The sequence below is a fragment of the Pteropus vampyrus genome, unplaced genomic scaffold, assembly GCF_000151845.1.
Source record: "Pteropus vampyrus isolate Shadow unplaced genomic scaffold, Pvam_2.0 Scaffold19, whole genome shotgun sequence".
Classification (NCBI taxonomy): Eukaryota; Metazoa; Chordata; class Mammalia; order Chiroptera; family Pteropodidae; genus Pteropus; species Pteropus vampyrus.
Window position 1 is genome coordinate 12153650 of NW_011888800.1, and position 21645 is coordinate 12175294.

General features: G+C 33.5%; 2 protein-coding genes across 3 annotated transcripts in view; one reads left to right on the forward strand and one right to left on the reverse strand.

The window, feature by feature from the left end:
• The first annotated feature begins 5033 nt into the window (after positions 1-5033).
• Positions 5034-12803, forward strand: SLC24A5 (solute carrier family 24 member 5). The gene is made up of 7 exons (XM_023527715.1): positions 5034-5079; positions 5170-5273; positions 5611-5711; positions 7385-7668; positions 9683-9889; positions 11753-11854; positions 12346-12803. Exons 1-7 carry the CDS (start codon positions 5034-5036, stop codon positions 12666-12668), a joined length of 1167 nt encoding a protein of 388 aa, XP_023383483.1. The 3' UTR covers positions 12669-12803.
• The window catches only part of MYEF2 (myelin expression factor 2), a 31060-nt gene continuing 19697 nt past the window's right edge, over positions 10283-21645 (reverse strand). Inside the window, exons 11-17 of one of the 2 annotated variants that reach the window (XM_011355066.2) lie at positions 21266-21316; positions 20960-21028; positions 20560-20658; positions 20175-20246; positions 18238-18446; positions 18107-18158; positions 10283-13402 (exon numbers count right to left, since the gene is read on the reverse strand). In XM_011355066.2, coding sequence (XP_011353368.1) covers positions 13239-13402; positions 18107-18158; positions 18238-18446; positions 20175-20246; positions 20560-20658; positions 20960-21028; positions 21266-21316 — 716 coding nt within the window. In that variant the 3' untranslated portion in view covers positions 10283-13238. The remainder of the gene's footprint in view (positions 13403-18106; positions 18159-18237; positions 18447-20174; positions 20247-20559; positions 20659-20959; positions 21029-21265; positions 21317-21645) is intronic. The other variant, XM_011355068.2, reaches the window with a different exon arrangement.

The following is a 21645-nucleotide window of genomic DNA, read 5'->3' on the forward strand; positions in this document are numbered from 1 at the left end:
ACTTTACCTACATGGATAACCAAAAGAGCAGCTTTTTGAAGTCAAAAAAATCTAGGTACCTATCCTATCTCTATAGTTACTAACTCTGTAACCTTGGGCAAATTATGGAGCCAAAACTCAGGTAATAGTGAGGTTTGGAGATAAAATGTCGTGCACATGCTTTATGTGATAGGCTTAAGGCAGGTGGAAATTCATTGTAATGTTACAACTGTTAGATTGGGGGTTGGGAGAGTCCTTCTTTTTCAGTGGAAGAACCAAGCATTTAAAAGCATTATACAGGGTTTCAGGATTTATTCCATTATAGCTCAGACAAAATATGAGGTGGTAACCATGAAGTACTCAAATGTTTTTATTTATTGTTAAAAACCTCACAGAGCATATACATGCAGTTGTACACGAAGAAGCAGGCATTTATTCCGATGCTAACTTACTCAAAATATTTCTAGAAACATATTCTAAATCAATGTCAGACGACTTTTGCAAAAACTTTGGATTGCTGTCACAATTCATTTTGGATCCTAAATAGAATTACTCAGCATGATTATTCACTCTAGTCACAAGACTTGGGTCTGAATGACTTTTGATTGCTTCTAAAACTCAAATCCATTCACAAAGCATGAAGAGTTGCTATCATTGAGGACTTTTTAAAATTGTGCCAGACGATACCTAGTTGTATATAGCCTATGCTTGTAACTCTATTAAAATGTGCAATGTGAAAAGGACTGGGAATACATTAAAATGATAGCAGTGATTAAAATATAATCATGAGAGTATAAGTGACTCGCTCCCTCTATTTTTCCCTTCCATTCTCTAAATTTTCAATAATGTTGTTTTTTTATTATAAAAAAAAATTATTTAACATAAAAAAGTGGTAAAGTCTTAAGGCATAGAGTTTTTTACTCTATGTGTTGAGTAAAAACATGATAATTGTGTAGCCCAACCCTTCATTTTACAGGTAGCAAACTATAAGCCTTGTCTGAATGACTTGCTAGAGTCTCATGTTAAAGTACTGGCAGGGGCAGAAGCCAGGTCTTCATTTTAGTTTAAAACTCTTCCAACTACGTTATATTTCCAGAAGTGGATTTTCGAAACCTGTTATAAACTTTCCAACATGGCATCCTAGAAGAGAACACGCTTAAGGAAAATTCTGATGAGTTTTAGTTCATTACCATAAAGTTGCATTTTATATAAAAAAAATGTAATGATATCTAAACTTGCAAAGAAAATTCACCTTGAACATTTCTACAATATCTTGAAGGAAATGGGATTATCCCTTTAGAGTAATAGAGAGAAAGGAATTAATAGATCTGGGGTTGGGGGCGGGGGGAGTGCAGAAGAAACCCAGAACAATTTATCTTTAATAATAAACTATAGCAGAGAGAAATGCTACCCAAAGGTCAGTGAAGACAAAGCTAGTCTATACTAAAGTTCAGAAATATAAACCATTTTTAAAAATATGCTTAGAACCTTAAGATATAACTTGTTAAAATATCTTTGAAGTTTTACACATCCATCGATGTTTTTTCCTTTCATAACTCAATTAGAGCCCCTCGAATAGCAACAAGCTTTACTTTTACTGCCTTTTGATAGTGAAAGTGTTAGAAAGGGCCGCCTATTTTCCTACCTGGCAACAACTCAATAGATCGTTCTTGAGATTGCATTTTTCTAATGAAGCATTCTTCAGCTGGCATTAAATGAAGATTAGTCGTTCACTCTTCAGTTGCACCAAGTTTGGACAGTTACTTCAAGATAAAGCATGTTGTTCGTTTTCAATTTCTTCCATGTTATTTAGCCCCGATTTTATTTGAGAAGAGAATTCACAATCATATCCAATATTACTAAATTTCCACGCTCTCTAGAATAAGCTGAAAAACCTCCCCCAAAGAAGGGATGAAATGGGGGCAGTTACATGCCAGTGCCATGAGACAGGGAAGAAAATAATTCAATCACCCACTATGTTATAATTGACCTGCCTAAGTGCCATTCTTATATTGGGTTTCTGTGGAGAAATTGAAATAGCACTGGACTTAGAACCAATATACTCAAGGTTTATGTTTAACTCCTTATATTTAAGATCTTTACTATACATGTAACTTTGAGTTACTTTACCTCCTGGACCTGTTTCTTTATCTGTAAATTGGAAATACCACCACTCATATGTGAGGATAGTGGAGATTATTATGTACATGAGAGTAATAAATTATGAATGTAAGATATTATTTGCTTCACATCTAAAATGAAAAAAAAAAGTTAATCAGAGCAATATGCTTTATCTTATTCTATTTTAAGTTTTACACTCAACTGGCCTTACTACACATCATATATATATATATATACATATATATATATATATACACACATATATATATAAAAATTACATATAATTATATATACTATATATTACACAAATCAATATATATACACACATACATATATAAATCTCAGTCTCAATAAAAGAAATACTATGCAATATAAGTTACATAAATCATTACTTCTCTCCCTTCATTAGTCACTGCAGGTAGATTATCAAGTGACATGACCAAAAGCCAAAAGTGTGGAATAGGATAGAGGGTCTGGATTAGATAGATCATCAACTATCCTGAGAGGACTTTTCACAAGGAAAGGCCTAACAGGTGGCAAAACAGCTCAGACTAGAGCTAATTGGGCCTCTGAGACCAACTAATCCCACAAGGATAAAAAAGATGACTGGGGCTGGTATCATCAACAAACAGTATGTGCATGGCTTTCCAAGCACTATACCTTTCAGAATAAAAGTCAAAGTCCTTAGTAGGATCCACAGGCTTTACATGTTCTGGCCACTTATTACCTTTAACCTTATCATATACCATTCTCCCTTCACACAGGTCCAGATATTCTGGCCCTTCCTCTGTTTCTCGGACACATGGGCTAGCCTCCACCTCAGAACCTTTGCATTCACTCCTTTGGCCTAGACTACTCTTACCCCAGGTAGATGGATGGCTAACTCCCATACTTTGAAGTTTTTGTTCAGTTACTGTCTCAGCGAAGTCCTTTCCAATTACCCAATCTAAAATTACAATTCTTCCTCCTTGACATTTTATATTCCCTCTCCGTGCTTTTCCTCTTTGTTTCTTCTAACATAGGATATATTTTGCTTATCCCATTTCCTCTTACTAGAATTGAGGCTCCAGACGAACAGAAACCTTCGTGTTTCATTACTGCCATATTTCCCAGCACATAAAAAAGCATCTGGCACAGTAAGTTGTCAGTAAATGCAACTATTATCTATGGCTGCTTAACAAGTCACCCCAAAACTAGTGGCTTAGAACAACTATCATTTTATTACCTTTCGCAGCTTTCGGGGTTTACTCAGCTCAGCTAGGTGGTACTTGCTTGAGGTCTCTCATGCAGTTATGGTTGGAAGAAAGGGCCAGATCATCGGAAAGCTCCCTCCCTCACATGCTGGTGCCTGGGATGAGGAGATTCAAAATATAGGGGATGAAACAGCAGGTGTTCCTCGGGCACCTCTATTTCTATATAGGTCTTCGTGAGGTCTCTCCAGTATGAGGGTTTTAAGGTAGCTAGACTTTTTAATGGTGGCTTAGGACTCTAAAACAAATATCCCTAGAAAGAGAACGCGAGGAAGACTTGCCACCTTTTATGTCCTAGCCTTGCAAATATTATGGCTCTGCCATAGTCTGTTCATCAAAGCATTAGTCATGAATTAGTCATCTAGGCCCAGGAGGAGATATAAACATAAACTTCACCCTTTTTTTTTTTTATAGGGAATGTAGAAGTTCTGGAAAAATCATGTGGGCAGAAATACTGTAGCCCGCGATTGTAAAATATAATCTGCTATGCCAAGAAAAAACAAAACAAAACAAAACAAAACAAAAAAACAGTAAAGTCAAAGGCAGATGTCCCAGCAAAGAAGTAGAACATGGGATGGACCTGAAAATGAGAAACAAGTTATGGTCCCCACAGGCAAGTGTAAGAAAATATTTACCAAAGGAGACACTCAACCAGGTGCACCAGAATTTGAGGGTACCGGTAAGACTAAAGTGCCAAGAATCAATGGGTATAGTAAACAGTAAACATCAACAAAGGATTGCTATCGAGAGCCTTGGAAACCAGAATTTTAATCCTAATTTTAGCACTAACTTTGTGGCCTAGGGTAAATAACACCCAGTATGCTACCTCTATCGGCTATTTTTTAGTCTCCCAGTAAACCCTGTTTGAGGATTTCTGATGAAACTTTGTCTTGACCTTGTCAAAGCAAGGTAGTTTCTTCAACGTGGCTTTCTTCCCTACCCATAGTAGGTACCTTAGCTCTAAAATTGAAAGGGCCAAAAATGTCTTAAGACCCTCATCCCATCGATCACTGAGGATAATGGATCTGCATGCTTGTAAATCTGGGGATACAAACTATTTAAATAGTATTTTCTTGTATTTCTTGCTCCAGAGTAGTTTTAATGGTTCCATGTTTTAAACCAATAGGCTGTAATTATACAATAGTCAATCTTGTTTTTAACCAAATTCCTCTCATTTGTATTTAGACAAGTTTGAATTGCCAATTTGTGAATATACAACTTGATTCGGCTCTATTTATAAATGTTAGAAACTACCAACGTTCACTCTTTGTCAAGTTGGATCGACTCCTGAATTAGGCTTTCTCGGGTCCTACTAGAGCACTCTTGACAGTGTAGTTTTCAGTCATGCAGTTGCTACACACCTACAAGCCCTACGGCTAGAAAGGGATCTTTTCTGGGCCCCAAACGATCCCATCTTGGCACTCAGAATACTGAGTTGCAGCAGTTTCTACAGAATTAAGAAATAAAATCATAAGGAAAGATACTGGATTCCTCTATTTCTTAACCTGCATGTTTTACTTTTCCAGTCGAAGTCAATATTAATGCTTTTCTGTGAAGCTATGGCTTTGAATATCTACTGAATTTAAAGACATAACTCTTTCACTTGTCGTTTTAGTAGGCATAACATAATTTTATTTGTCTTCAGCCCTTGGATTGTCCCAGGATGTGGCAGGTGCAACTTTCATGGCAGCTGGCAGTTCAGCTCCTGAATTAGTTACTGCTTTCCTAGGTAAATATTGCTCCTTGTATTTTTTTACTATCTCGATGTGATTTTATCTATTTCAAGTCAACACTAACTTACCTACTATCTTGCTCATAGGTGTATTTATCACAAAGGGAGATATTGGCATCAGCACCATTCTTGGATCTGCAATTTATAATCTCCTTGGCATCTGTGCAGCCTGTGGCTTACTATCTAATGTGGTAAGAAAACTTTATTTAACAAAACTTATTGTCTTGACAAATATAAGAACGGTTTTATAGAATGGAACAAACAAGGCAATAGTAGTGTGTTCAATCAAATTTATTAATCAGTAGAAAAACAACATGTATTCAATTTTAAGTTAACCCACAAATAGCTCTTGGTCAAATTTATGAAAATCAGAGGTTTAGAAACAATTTTGCTTAAAATTCCTTTTTCTCTAAGCAATATGCAAAAGATAACAATATTTAGCTACAAATATACAAACAGTTTTAGTATTACACTAACCATGTACTTGAAGTTACAGTGTAATGGAAACAGTAAATTATTATTTTACAGGTTTCAACGCTATCGTGTTGGCCTCTATTCAGAGACTGTGCAGCATATGCGATTAGTGTAGCGGCAGTTCTTGGCATAATATTTGACAACCAAGTTCACTGGTAAGCTTGAAATATTTGTTATTCTTATGTAAAACACAATTACAGAGATGATTTTATGAAATTCTGATGGTTTAGTAATATTTTTTTTTCAGGAATATTCAGTCATATCTCAATTATGTGCCACTTTACCATTTCTAGTGGGTCTCTGAGCTAAAGTTCCTCATAATTGCTGATTGGGTTCTCCTCCCTTCCTTGCAATTTTTTTAGTCAGGTCAGTCTCCTTATTAATCACTGGATAATAGAACCCTTTCTTCTCCCCAGTGACCAATCAAAAAAGTCTCCCAACTTCTGTTGCTCATTAAAGTCTTAACAGTTGGCTTTTTCATCTACTGGGTTCACCATGCCTCAGTTAGAAGTGGTCATGGTCACAAGACTGGAGAGAGATGATGAAGTAAAAGAAGTTCCTTGAAATTCCTCCAACTTTCTCTTTGAGATTTATTTTGCAAGAACTATAGCCTTCTTCCTCTAAGAATCAACAATGTTTAGGTTTCAATGTTAAAAATTGTTTGCTTTGTAATCTCCATGTGCCCTACATCCCAAGAAAATTAAAAAGCAGGTGACTTAGTGAACAGATAATTTTTTTCAGTTAATATGCAACAGGTATCTATTTGATGTTTATCCCTATGCTAAGAATCATAAGGCATTAAGAAATGTAAAACATACAGCCACAGAAGCTGTGCCTTACACAATGCCAGAGGACACCAGAAAAATAGAAAACAATGTAAATGGCATCCCTCTGGAGTACAACTTAGCAGTGCTGCATAATACCTGCTATCAAGAAACTTAAAATCTAGCAGGGAACAAAATTTCTAAATTAAATCCTTCTGAGATCAGTCTGTCTCCCAAAGAAAGAATACTGGCTACGGTAGGGATGCTTCTGGGACTCAGGAGCTGTCTGTAAGGGATCAATGACTGTGATCACATCCCTCCACTGGGGAATTCAAGAACTCTGCTTCCAGCTGGAGTAGAGATTCACTAGCTATAAAAAGTAAATGCAAGGTTCAAATGTGATGGTATTAGCTCATCACAATTCTTTAAATAGGAAACTGGAGAGCAGGAAAATAGTTCTCAGAGCCTAAGGTATAATTTTATTTTTGAAAATATCTGTTTTCTTGTGAATTCAGTTACATTAGAATAAAATAAATAAAATTAAAAAAAAAATCTCTGTATAGCAAACTGAAAATCCCCAGTCAAAGCCTAACATATTCTGAATATTTTATACAAAATTCCTACACCGGGAAGTCTGAATAGACACAGCTGAAATGAACTAACATGCTATATTCTTTTATAATTATTATCTATTTGGGGAATGTATTCTGCCAATGAACTGAGATGAGGAATGCCCATCACTATCTATTTCTTTCACTTTAATTTTGAAAATATACAATTATTTTCAAAGCATTTTTATGCCTACCATTTGGAAGGAATCTATAAATGAAGACGAGTTTACGATCCCTGTTTTTTTGAAATATAGAAAGGACAGTGTCAAGATTTTAACAATAAATTTAAAATAACACTGTAACCAAGTCTGGACACAGCTACAAAATCAAAATATAACTAGAAATATTTGTTCTATTGCTGCATTAAGAATTAAGCACATATTGCCCCAAAGCTGTTAACTCTCAAATAACTTTCATTTTTAATTAAAAAGCACAAATTTCTCTAATTTACAGGTATGAAGGAATTTTACTGCTTTTGATATATGGATTGTATGTTTTGGTGCTGTGTTTTGACATTAAAATTAACCAATATATTATAAAGAAATGCAGTCCTTGCTGTACCCGTCTCGCCAAAGCTATGGAAGAGAGAAGTGAACAAGAGCCACTGATGGGATGGGAAGATGAGGGTCGACCATTCATCCGTCGGCAATCAAGAACCGATAGTGGAATATTTCATGAAGATTCTGGCTACTCCCAGCTTTCTATAAGTTTACATGGTCTTAATCAGGTTTCTGAAGGTAATAACCACATCCTGCCCACTATTAAGTCTATTCACTAATGAAACTTAACCTCATTTCAGTCAGCAAGTACCATATAGTTACTATGTAAAAAACACTGAAGATTAAGAGATGATGAAGAGGCAGTCCATATCCTTAAGAAGCTTCCAGTATTGTAGGAAATAACAGATTAACTCAAATATGAAGGTTTAAGTACTTAGAGAAAGAAATAAAGTGTAACTGTGTTTCCTAAATGGGATAAATTATATAAACTTTAATGAGGATGGTTACATAGGAAAGATTATCAGAAGGGAGAATTTAAACTGAGCCTTGCAGAATGGTAAGATTTTAACTGATGACCTAATTTATAACCAATAAGTAATGGCTGCTAAAGTCGTTATTAGGTAAATGATGCAGAGGTAAGAGTAAAGTATATTCTATGGTTGACACCAAGGAAATAAGCAAAAGATCTGTTCAAGTACTAGCATAACTGAGCACAGTGAGAAAGCAAAGGTGGATAGAAAGAAATAGGTTAGGAAGAGACTTAAATGCTTGTGTAAAAGTCTTTATAGGTTTGTGAGCAGATAAATTATCAGAATTGAAATATGGAATAAAAGACATGGAGGTCTGTAAGAGGCTACTAAACAGCTGATGTGCCCAGACAAGGCAAAGGCAGTGGAAATGAAAGAGAACAACAGACGGGAGACAGTGCAGAGATAGCATCGCCAAGACTAGGCAGTTGAAAGACTATACATGAGACCAGGAAAGGGAGCAGAGACAATTCTGAAACTTTGATCATGTCTAAGAAAATGGGAACACCACTTACAAAAACTAGGAATTTAGGGAAAAGGGCTTCTGTGGAGAAAAAGAAAAAAGTAAACGGTTGAGTTTTAAACATATCATTTGAAGCAGCAGCAAAACATTTAGGTAAATATGTTTAGTGGAAGGTAAAATTAAGCTATGTCCAGAAATATAAATTTATGGATTACTTTTATAAAATGGTTATATACAACAGAGTCTAAATTTAATTTAGTACATTAGGAAGGGAACTTAGATTCTAATTTACTAACTAAAAAAATTAAAATATCACTTTTCCTCTTACAAAAACTATAGTTTGTCTTTCATGTACAAGAGGTATACGTCTCTAAGTTAAATTTTAAACAAGAAACTCAAAAGAATCAGTCCAAAACTTTTTATTACACTAAAATTATATCTAATATTACTTAATGGTCCATTGGCTGAGGTTTGGCAAGTTATTTTTGTGAGTTATTTTACTAGCATTAGTTGTAATTTGATTAAATATATGGAACATCGTTTTGTAAATGCATACAAATTTTAAACAATTTTCAAGTGAATTCCCATGTTTATCCAATATATTATTGTCTTTCACTAACTTCATAAAACAAACTGAAAAAAGGGAAGATAGTCCAGTTTTATAAATTACACTGTAGATTCTATATTAGTTCCTATTTTCTTAAGGTTTTTTCCTAAGAATTGTGGTGAATTCTAAATTTAGTAATGAAAAAAATGAAACAAGCTCCTCCAACTCACAATGAGAATTAGAATGAAATTTCAACTTAATAAAAAGATTATGCTCCAGTTATATTATAATTCCTAAGTATGAATTATCTGATATATAGGGCAGGCTATCAGCATATTGGGGAGTGGAGATTAGAGTAGCTAAGGTATAAACCAGGTTAATCCCACAAGCGAAAATATTATTAAAGACCATCTACATCGTTAGAAAACCAAGAGAGATGTTTAACTGACACTTCATAAACATTATCGCTAACATATTTAGTGAATGACCGAAGACAAAATCAAAAAATGCTGAGTATCACATTTTACAGTCTGCCCTAAAGTCTCAATTAGTTTCCTTTTGCCAGCAATATCAGTAATGATGTACTCAAATGTTTTAAATAGCCTCCTAAAAACTGATACAGCTAATTTATTTCAATATAGCTTTCTAAATGGGCATTTCTAACTTAATCGGCCATTTGAGAAAACTCAAAATCATTTAATTTTTCCTCAACAGATCCACCAAGTGTTTTCAAAATGCCTGAAGCAGATTTTAAAAGAATATTTTGGGTACTATCCCTTCCTATTATTACATTACTTTTTCTAACCACACCAGATTGTAGAAGAAAGTTTTGGAAAAAATATTTTGCAATAACTTTTCTCATGTCAGCACTATGGATATCTGCATTTACATATATCCTGGTTTGGATGGTCACGATAACTGGTATGTATCTTAAGTGCAAGAGCATAATTTAAAAAGAAAATAATCAGTTTCATATAAGAACTGTATATATTTGCTAAAGGTAGTCTAGCTAAGGATTAATTTTTTTTTCAGCAAAGATTAGTGCTATTTACAAAAGAATTAAATATTAATACACTAATCATTAAGGTTTTGTGAACTGCATATTACATACCAACTATATTCTCACAATTATACAGCCCAGAGGTACAAGTCAAGGGATCACCTTATAAATGAAATTGGATTCACAAGATGTCTTTCTAATATGCTAATAATTAATTCACATTGCATGAGGTCCATAATATGCTCTTTATATTAAATTCAATTCCCTAACAAAAATATAGCAAGATGCCAGTATTTTGAGAAAACGATGGGTGCTCACTGTTTAACTGGATTATATTTTATTTTGCTGTTTAATATGGCAATACAAACATACTAAGAAATTAGTAAAAAGAATATAAAATTAGGTTTCACTTTAGGTTTCTGCTACCTTCATGATTAATATTTAACTACCAGTGCTTCGCCATAATCAGCTCTAGTCCCACAGAACTCCTAGTCCAGGAGGAAAAACTGAATACAAACACAGAACAAGAAATTCAGGAATTTCTCCCCAAAGGGTAACCGGAATGGACTCCTATTAGAGGTGAGCAAACTACTGCTCTCGTGTGCCCAAATCACTAGGTCTCCTGTTTTTGCTGATCAGGCCCATCTATTTACATGTTATCTATGGTTGTTTTCATACTACATTAGCAGAGCTGAATAACTGCAACAGAGACCATATAGCCTGCAAAGCCTAAAATAATTACTATCTGGCCCTTTACAAAAAAAGTTTGTCGACTTCCAACTTTTCCCAAATTAATGTGACCTTAGAAGAGTATGCTAGCAAAAAGCAAAATATTTCTTTTTCTTTTTTTTTAATAAGGAAAATAAAAAGTCCAATTAGCTTGCATAGTAAATCTCTCCAAACTTTCTCAGCCAGAACATATTTGACATTAGGAAAACAATAAAATCAAGTAATAGATCAGAGAACAGCCCCCAAGATGACAAACATTAATGTTATTTATGTACATATGAACTGTGGCTAACCAGTAACAAAAATTAACCAATTTCAATTCCAGTATCAATATATAAGCATGCAATAAATAAGCTACTTAAAGTTTCTTAACTGACATTTTAAAAAAGAGAAAAAGAAAATTTTCAATTACAACAATAAAAGAGCAGTTACATGAATTTTTTTAACTTCCCACTGGTTTTGTTTCCTAGATTGAATACATTTCTGAAAAATGTTGAACTGACATCAAATTTAACAGAAGCATTAATAAGTTGGGACTATAATGTTAGGAAAACTCAAGCACCCTATTTTGTTTTCCTCAGATTTATGGTGCTTTCCCAAAGAAAATACTAAATTAAAGTACCTCACTAAAGTAGAACTTAAAAAATGTATACCATGTTAACACATTTACAGTTTTAAAATAGCTATAATTTGCTTAACACTGACCACTTTAAGAAAATGCTTTAAAAAAAGAGAGAAAATAACCAATCCCATTAGCATATATTAAGCAACAGCCTTGCTGATATAACAGTGGACATTCAAAACTTCTGTAAGCATACCAGGTAGGGAAATTTTGTCTATTAAATATCTGTCATTAAAAATCTTTGCTACCCATGTCCCCAGTTTACCAATATTACTCAAATACTTCGCTAGCTAAATTCTAAGTACATGTTGGTCATGAAATCTAAATGTGCCTATTTTCTTTTTGTTCTGGAAAGAAATATCTGAAATATGTGCAGAGAATGGTTAGTGAATATTATAAGATTTATAACTTATAATATCTATGTTTATCACAGGAGAAACACTGGAAATTCCAGATACAGTAATGGGCCTTACTTTATTAGCTGCAGGAACAAGCATACCAGACACAATTACAAGTGTGCTGGTTGCAAGAAAAGGTAAGAAGTAGGTCCCTTAAGCTGCAATGCCCATTCTTCAAGCCTGGCTGAAATACACTAAGCACAGGTACCCTTTTGAAATATTTATTTCCTCAGTAACGTACTTTGAAGAAAAAAAAGGAGTAGCTCAGGAGGAAGGATTTAGTATTCAATTAGTTTTACTAAATCTAATTCCCCAAATAATATTCACCTGAAATGTGCACGAAATTGTAACTAAACATGTTAAATTAGAATGAAAAGCAACAAGTAATCTACATATCTTATTGAAAAACGGTTTAATAAATAAAAATAATTATTAAATAAATGTTAATACTTTAAATACTAACCTCCTAAAATTAAAAATACAAATTCAGTAAGACTTTTGTTCTACAACAATTTTCCAAAACCATCAAACAAAAAAAAGTATGTATCCAGTGTTTTTTCTTATGAAACTTATTAATAAAATACAGTATTGATATGCACATTTTAACAACATACTTTTTTTTTTGCAGGCAAAGGAGATATGGCTATGTCTAACATCGTGGGATCCAATGTGTTTGATATGCTGTGCCTAGGTGTTCCGTGGTTTATTAAAACTGCATTTATTAATACATCAGCTCCTGTAGAAGTGAACAGCAGAGGACTGCCTTACATAACCATCTCTCTCAACATTTCAATTATTTTTCTTTTTTTAGCAGTTCACTTCAATGGCTGGAAGCTGGACAGAAAGTTAGGAGTAGTCTGCCTAATATTATACTTTGGGCTTGCTACATTATCAGTTCTATATGAACTTGGAATTATTGGAAATAACAAAATAACGGGCTGTGGAGGCTAAAATTAATAGTGTTACGTAGGAAACATGAATGACAGATAAGGGCAGGGAAAGAAAATTCCATTTCTTCATTTTAGCCAAATAAAAAATAACCTGAACTTTAGACTCTAAAACTTATAGTAATTCTTTATCACCAAAGAAAGTAATTTAAAATCAACCAAGATCACATCCTAATTTGTCTGAGTCCTTTCTTTTCAAGGCCAATTACATATATAAAACAGAAGTTTTGAAAAAACCATCTATGTTTTACCTTATAATAAGTTGATAAAAGCTAGAGAAACTTGAACAAACAAATCCCACTAAGTAGTACTCAAAATAACAAGGAAATGGCTTATTTCATTAAAAACAGTATAACCATTCATTTAAACTGAATGACCAGACTTGCTGTCTTTAAAAACCCAAACTAGAGATTAACAAAAATCACAGTATATTTAACACTATACTGTTAAAAGCTGGTGGGAGTTTTAAAGTTCATTTTTACAGCTTTTGTAAGCATACAGCATTACTTAAAAATGACTTTCACTAGGAGATTCAGCAAAACAGATGTAAGAATGTTCCAACCATGGTTTGAAATTATGCATTACGATCCAAGCGAACATCGATTTCTCTGCCACTGATTTTTATGCCATTCATTATTCTGCAGGCTTTTTCAGCTGATTCTGGGGAGTCAAATCTAACTGTTCCACAGCCTTTTGACTTTCCATTCTCCATTTTTATTTCTGCAAACATTACATGACCTGTAAAAGAGAAATTATAGAATTACTAATCAGTTTAAACATGTTCAATATTTCACTACACAAGTTTGAAATTTCTCACAGCCAATAAAATGGTAAGTAACTTGACCTAATGTTAACATTAACATTAATGATTTAAATATAATACATCATATAAGCATTATTCATATTTTACATTCTGAATATAATGCCTTTCATATAAAGTAATGAATACATACAGGTTAAAATATACAAAATTGGAATCAAAATAAATTTTAGGATTTAATATTTTATTAAAATAAATTTTTTTGTTAAATCTTGAGTTTCTAAAGTGAATTTGATAGCAATAAGGCAAGCTATAACAAAATGTCACCAAGTAATTAAACCCAATAACAAATTTAAACAAAATTTATTTTTAGACAAAATTGTTACTTTCTACCCGATCTCCTCTTCCTTCCCTTCTATCCTCCATTTCAACTCCATCATTTATCGAAATACAAAGTGGCCATAAAGATCCATCACCCAAACCAGAACACTTGAAAGAGTAAAAGGGGGGGGTTATTAATAATTATACACAAATAACATATGTAAAGTGTTAAACTCTATCTACACAAGTTTAGATGTGAGGTGCATGACTACTGAATCTTAACCACTAGGCCACCAGAGAGCACAGGTGTGTGACTACTTACCATAATATTTCCCTCCCCTTGAATAGTATAGTTGCCAGATTACTACAGGATAATTTTAGTTTGGCAACAAAATCAGAGAGCCAGACACATTTAGTTCTATAAAGGGAGAAGAAAGGAAAAAGGGGGGAAGGTAAAAGTGAAGTGCTTAGCAAAAAATTCCATAAGCTCTTTCCAGGTAATGGGAACAATTTTTATCTCATGCATGAGTAAGTTTTTTTTTTTTTCCTTTTTAAATACTGATCTGATTGATTTCTTATCTACAACATTCTGGGCTACTTTTCTACTTTTGTATTTTCATCCATTACCTATCCCCTCATAAATAAATTATTTTAAAAATAACTGGTATGTCAATCAATCATTCACTCAAAACTAATTAAATGGTCCAAGTTAATAAATGTTGCTGAGCCAAAACCATGATCTTGTAATTAATCCAAGCCACGCAGTCTTTAACTGTGTTATCAAAGTCATAAAACAGACTAATCTCCAGAGAAATTATATTACAATGGTTTAAGTAGATATAAACAATGCTTACCCTACAATTGATACACACACACACACACACACACACACACACACACACACAGAGGAATCACACTTTCTAAAAAACATAGGACAAAATAGTATGCAATGAGAAATCGGTACCACAAAATAATCAAACATACTGCTGTTACATATACTAGTCATAAAAATGACTTATCCTGCAGTAAAAGAAAGCTTTCTACTTTATTTAACCCAGCCTATTAACTTCTCAGTATATATTTGGGAAATCTTATAGAGAAGCATATCTAAAATTAGACTAAAATAAAGCATGCATGAATGCATGCATACAAACATAAATAAATACACAGTTCAATGAAATCTACTTCTAAAGTGAAGCTGTAACATAACCAGAGGAGAAAAAAAGCAAAATCAGATATTCTACAAAAAACATTTATGACATAAGGGACAAAAAAGTTTTACCATTTCTTTACAAATAAAAAAGTGACTTCATCAGTAAATGTTCTTCATATGTTATTTTTTACTGTTACTGCATTATTTTTACTGTTGGGTTTTTCTAGAGTCAAAGTCTATTAGTCATGCTTGAAGCAGCATGCGCTTTTAGTAAATAAAATATCACGTTTCCATTTTCTATGCAATTAATAAGCATACTCATGTTGAAATCTGTGGAACAACGTTATATTTGTTTACATAGTTTACAGCAGAAATAAAGAACAGGCACTATAGTTCTATAATGTTATGGCCCTGCATCATACTCAGCCAGAGGGTCAAAATAGAGTTACAGGGTATACACAAAAATGGAGCAAATTTGAAAGACTATGCCTATTTAACTTCATTAGCACAACCTGAAATAATGTGGGATCCAACTCTGAATGGGTTACTTAATTTATTTACTCAGCTTTCTTAAAAATGTATGTCACTGAGAAATTATATAGGAATAAAAAGGTTTTATTATATTCACTTATTTTTCATTTTTATATTTGAGCATGTGAAAACATTTTTTCCTGAATTAAAAAGGCCAAGGAAATGCTTTATTGAGGGTAATATAACCCATAACACAATATTTTCTCAGCCTTTGTAATTGCCCATCAAAGACAATTAACCACTAAGAAATTTAATAAGCAGAGGGCTTGCTGGTGGCCCAGTGACTAGCAGATAATGTCTAGGAAGATGCATGGAGCAGTACTAGACTCTTAATAAGAAGCAAGCAAGAAAATATACTTATTCACCTGTGGCTCCAGGGGGAAAAAACAAAATACTGCCTTTTACCGAGAAAGAGACTATTCCTGGCTTGGAGCAGATTAAATTTTCCATACTCAGAAAGAAAAATTCTTAAATTTAAAAACAAAGTGATGTGAAAGAAAAATGGATCACCCAATTCATACAAACCGGGTAATTTTCATAGTTGTCGATAGCTGGTCACTTAATTCTGTATCACCATAACTTATTTTCTTTCCCATCAGTGCAGTTCAAGATTAAAAATAGGAAGATGGTAGGAAATTATTTAAGTATAGTATTACCTCAATATAAATCTAAAAGTCAGAAGCTTTATAATTAGAATTGAGAAGAAAAACAAAAAATCGTTACTCTCATGATACAATGATAGACTAATCAAAAAGGGACATAAGAATACAGCTAAAATAACAAAGTGAAGAATAATAATTTAACCACTTTTTTAATGGCTAAAATGCTGTACACATTTTTTAAATGTAGATTTAGATACTATTTTTTTTCTTTCCGAAAATGTCTTTGAACTGATTTCCTTCTGTCAAAAAAAGGCCAGTCCACCATGAAGTTCACCGAAAGATCTCAAGTTTGCCTTACCTATATCTGACATCAAAGGAAATCTGCCTACACAGTCAATTCAGTCAATTGGTCACATTTTCATTGATGCCATTTGTTTGCCCCACTTTGTTCTTTCTCATGTTTCATTTCTACTTTTTAAAATAATGTCATATCTCATTTGGAGATTTTTTTTTCACTCAAACTACAACAATAAAAATTATCTATACTTGCTGCCACTGCTCCTCATTTGATATATTTCACTAAAGATCTAATATGTTCATTCCTCTATAAACTATAGGATTCATGGCCAGATGCTGCTTACTCATTCAGGTAGATCTTCTTACATCTACAAAGACTACCAAAACCTCAAAACAACTTTATAATTCTGCTTTCTCTTAGTGGTGACTGTTTATTAGCTGACTCGTTTTCAACAACTTTTTACCAAGAAAAAAAGTTTAGTTCTCCATCTTTGACTAAAATATAAAAAAAGATGATCAACAAAAGAAGCCAACAGAACACTCCACACAGATTCACACTATATGTTGAGGGCAAAGATAATATCTTACTTTGTTCAAATTTTGAATTCTAATATCAACAAACTGCCAAAAATACAGTATTTATAGATTTAAAAACTGAATAAATGAAGATCTGCTCAGAATGCTGACTCACTTAAAAACATTTAATAAACTCCTACTATATGTACTGAGGCAATGAAAAGTGCTAAGAAAAAAAGATGACAATTCTTGCCCTCAAGAGCCTCCATCTAGGAGAAAAGAAAACACGTGAACAGATTACTGCAACAGTTAGGTATAAAGTATTCTGAAAACACAGTAGATAACAGATTCCATAGTGACCACTCTGATGACAAGCGATCACCAAAAAGGCTACGTTTGTGAGAGAACACGAAACTTACCCCTTTCATGATCTTCAAAAATTAAAGATATACTCCAAATACTCTTAACTTTCCATTAACTCTCAAAGGCTGAATTTTTAGCCCTTTTCATCATTATATGCCACCTATATAACTTACTATTGTGCTTATAGTCTCTGGGAACACCACCTAATAGTATAAAAATACTATCAGATTTCCTAATGTGTTACTTTGTTCCACTCACTCTAATTCTCTCATCATCACAAAAAAGGCCATGTTTTCAAAGTACTAAACCATCTAATCTTCTGCAGACCTAATGAACATATTAAAGTTGTATAGGCAGTATTGTTATAGCCAAGAACAGTTTATAAAATAATTAGAAGAGTCACCACAATGTACCTATATCTAAGGAGTTTCAGGCAGTGGGTTCTATGCTATTAGGTAAGTTTCCTGTACTGTGTAGACAATGGAGTGTATAGAATAGGACAGCTATTAACGCCATGTCATTTGGATGTCACAGCATTTCATCGGGTCATGCTGACAATGCACTGCATTATACTATAAACAAGGAAATAAATTTACCGTTCATTAGTATTTCTCACAAGAAAAAGTAACCCTTTAAAATGTAAGTAATCATAATAAATTAACCTTTTAAAAATAAGGTAAAAAATCAAGCTAGGAGACAATGACAGGTTCTACTCTAAATCATGTTAGTAGTAATTTGCACTGCTCTAAGAGCATAGCAAAATAATTTGTTTACCTGAAGTGAAATTAGACCTGTTATACTGCCTAGGAGTAAAAGTCTAACCACAGTGTTTAAAAGTTTAAAATCAATTTTTCCTCCATAATCACTATGAATATATCTGCAGTCATTGGCATACTTACCACACTGACTGAATTTCTCTTTTAGTTTCTGCCAAGTCAAGTCAAAAGGCAGCTAGAATGAAAAAAGGTATTAGTAACAGATATATAAGGCAAAAAATAATTTTAAGTATCTTTTACATTTAGCTGCTTACATTTCTGACAAATATCTGGTTGCCTTTGGAGCCTATTCTGTCTCTCATTCCGCTTCCCATCGGACCCGATAAAAATCCTCGATCCATATCGATGCTCCTTTCCAGTATAGCTCCTATACCTGGTCCCATTCTATCAAAGCTGGAACTCATCCGATCCAGTCCCATCCCCATTCCTCCAGTCACACTGTTCATGCCACCCATTCCACCACCTGGATTTTCAGAAAGGGAAGGGAGGATTTGGGAGTTTGGTGTTTTTGTTTTAAAGGAGAGAAAGAGGAAGGAGAGAATCATTTTTGAGAAAGGGAGAGAAAAATTAATTTGTTTATGTAATTAGATAATACGTAAGCATAAAATTATTTTCATACAGGCCATATAACATTCTTCCAAGAACAGAATTTAATTTGGTATACATTTCGTTAGTTGAATGTTAATGGCTAATTCAATCTGTTAATTTTAGCCACTCGATAATATATTATACACATGCTCTTTTATAAAATTATACTGATCACAAAACATCATATATAAATTATATAAATTTTCTACCAATTACTTTATCCATTAATGTTTTTATCCTCATTTTTATTTTCTAACACACCAAGCTTAATAATTGCTAGAACAAAGATACATGGGGCCAATTCAAATTATTACAACTCTAACACTTCAATTGTTGCTCTCATCATACTCTGCTACATAATATTCTTTTCCTAGCTTACTTTTCACCTCAGGATCTTCTGTTTCACATATAATTTCTCTTTTTGTATCAATTCATTTTTCAATAACCACAGAAACACATAACTTTTAATTTCAAAAACTTTTAATCTGCAAAACTTGTGGAGGTAGCAAAAAAAAAATGGAGTCACATCCCTTTAGCTGCAGCTTGAGAATTTAGCTCGTAGCTCATATCCACTTCATTTTTATGAATTGAGTTCCCTTTAACTATTCCAATACTACTTATTTTCAAAAGTTTTCCTTTTTTCTCATATCTAAAATCCTCATACAAAGCAATATGGAAAATTAACTTTGCCCTCAAATTAGCTTTCCGTGAATAACAAATATAAAAATAGGGAAACAGAAGTAGAAACACTGAGGTGAAAATGGGAAGGTAGGGAAGTTAACCTTCATAGGAAAACGGCCAAGGCTGAAAAGATGATAAAAAGAAGGAGTAACATGAGAAGCAAGGTACAGTGGAAATAGTTACCTTGAGCTGACAAGATTTTGAATCACTCTTAGAACAGTTCAAATAGGCTGTGTTTCCTATTTGTGTGATTTCAATTAATTAAAGGAAGTCAATAAAGTATGCAGAGCTCACAGAGACATGGTTCTGCAAGTAATAGAGGTCAAAAACTAAGCCAGAGTTAAGCCTTAATATAAGGCCTAATGGCATTCCCCAGTGCTGCAACTATTCTTGATTCTACCACAAGAAAGGTTTAAGAGGTGAAGACATAAGCATCCGTTTCAACCTTAGCCCTTAACCTCAGGAGGTCTCTTTAGAAGTGTTACTTTATCTGGGGCAATTCTCTTGCACCCTACCAAAAGACAAAAAAAAGTTGTTTGCAGATGAAATAAGCTAGTTATCAATAGCAGTTGTAGAGAATAAGCAAGGAAACAAAGTTGATGCTAATGCAAAAGTTGTTCCTAACACATGATCAAAGAAATGTCCAGATTCATTAGTTGGAAAGGAGATTCTTGGATTGGCTTATAGTTAACACGTACTCTGGTGTTAGTTTAGAAATATCAAAGGAATAAAATTCAAAGTTAGTTCAGAAATTTCAGTAATCAAACAGAAAAACTCAATAACTATCAAAGTTTCTTTAAATTATGACAAGACATATTAACATATAAGAACAAAGTATTACTATACTACAATAACTACTCTTGCAAAGTCTTTGCAAGCACTCAAATATTACTGAATAAATTCTAGTAAAATTTAAACCTACTTATTCCAGATCCTACTGGCCCCATGTTAGAAGCTCCTATTCTTCCTGCAAACCCTCCAATCATTGCACTGCCTAAACAAGGATGGAAAGATAATATACTAATTAATTTAAATAACCATACTTTAAATTCCTAAGGTATTATACTCTCAGAAGATAGATGTACAGTAACTGAAAAGTATAAAGTCTTCTACAAATAGGATTCAAATATGTAAGATACTGAAAAAGAGAGCCAGTACATTAAAATCTCTAGTGTTTTTTCTTCTAGTGTAAAACATTATAAATTGTGTAAAACATCATAAATTTCCAATTTTTCACATAAAAAGAGGAACAAACTTTGAAAAATATAACCCGCAAAGACAAAAGGAGAACTATGCGGCCAGCCTACCAAGTCTACCAAAGGAATCTCCAAAGCCTCGATTTAGTCCAATATCACCACGTCCAAAATCTCTCTCCACGCTACTAGTCATTGCACCACGGTATAGCTCTGAAAAGATTATACAACAAATTAACTCTTTTCCAAATATATCACTATGTAGTAATCCATTTAGGAACATACTGAAACTAAACTAAAAAGATAGTAAAAGTCACAAATACAGAAAAAGTCTGTGATTTACCCAACTTACCTCACGTCACATTCCATTTTACCATTCCTGTCCCTATTCCCTAGTGCCCACATAGGCCCTCTGAAAACATCTATAGTATCCATTCCTAAGTAGGGGGGGAACATTTTAATAATAGGTTAAACTAAATGTAGCATACACATCTCACTACATACATTTACCTACCTCCCATTCGGCCAACTCCTCCAAATCCTCCCATGCTATTCACTGCTTCCAGACCACCAAAACCAATTCCTATGGAATAAAGATTAATTTTGAGATTTGACTGTTAGTTGTATAGCGGAAAGAGACACTTTACAAATCACCTTCCATATCCCTTAAGTATGTACCAGGCTCAATTTCTGCTAGCAGCCTTGAGGATGTGAGTCAACAATAAACCATGACTTTTTCTCTCTTGGAATTCTCAAAACAGTTCCTAATTTACGAAAAATGGTGGTGGATACATACAAAAAAACAAATGCTTATACATACCTCCTCCAATTCTATTCATTCCTCCAAAACCTGGACCATCCATTCCCATACCTCAAATAAAATACACAGTATGTACTTTCAGTAAATCTTATTTGCATGACCAAAGAATGACAACGCAATACAGCAAAAGAGACACCACTGGTTTAGTCACAATGGAACACTAGAGAAGCAGCAAGACACAGGTGGAATGGTTTAAAGTGTTATGCCATAGCAGAAGTCTATTCATGAGTATTCAAAAAGTCCTCTTTGAATATTTATTAGACAAGAAAACAGAATTCACTGGCCACACTCACATTCAGCTAGAGAATATCTAGGAAGATATTCATTCATTTCTTTTTGTTTTGGCAGAACAAAGAAATATCTCTATCACTGTTTCCCCT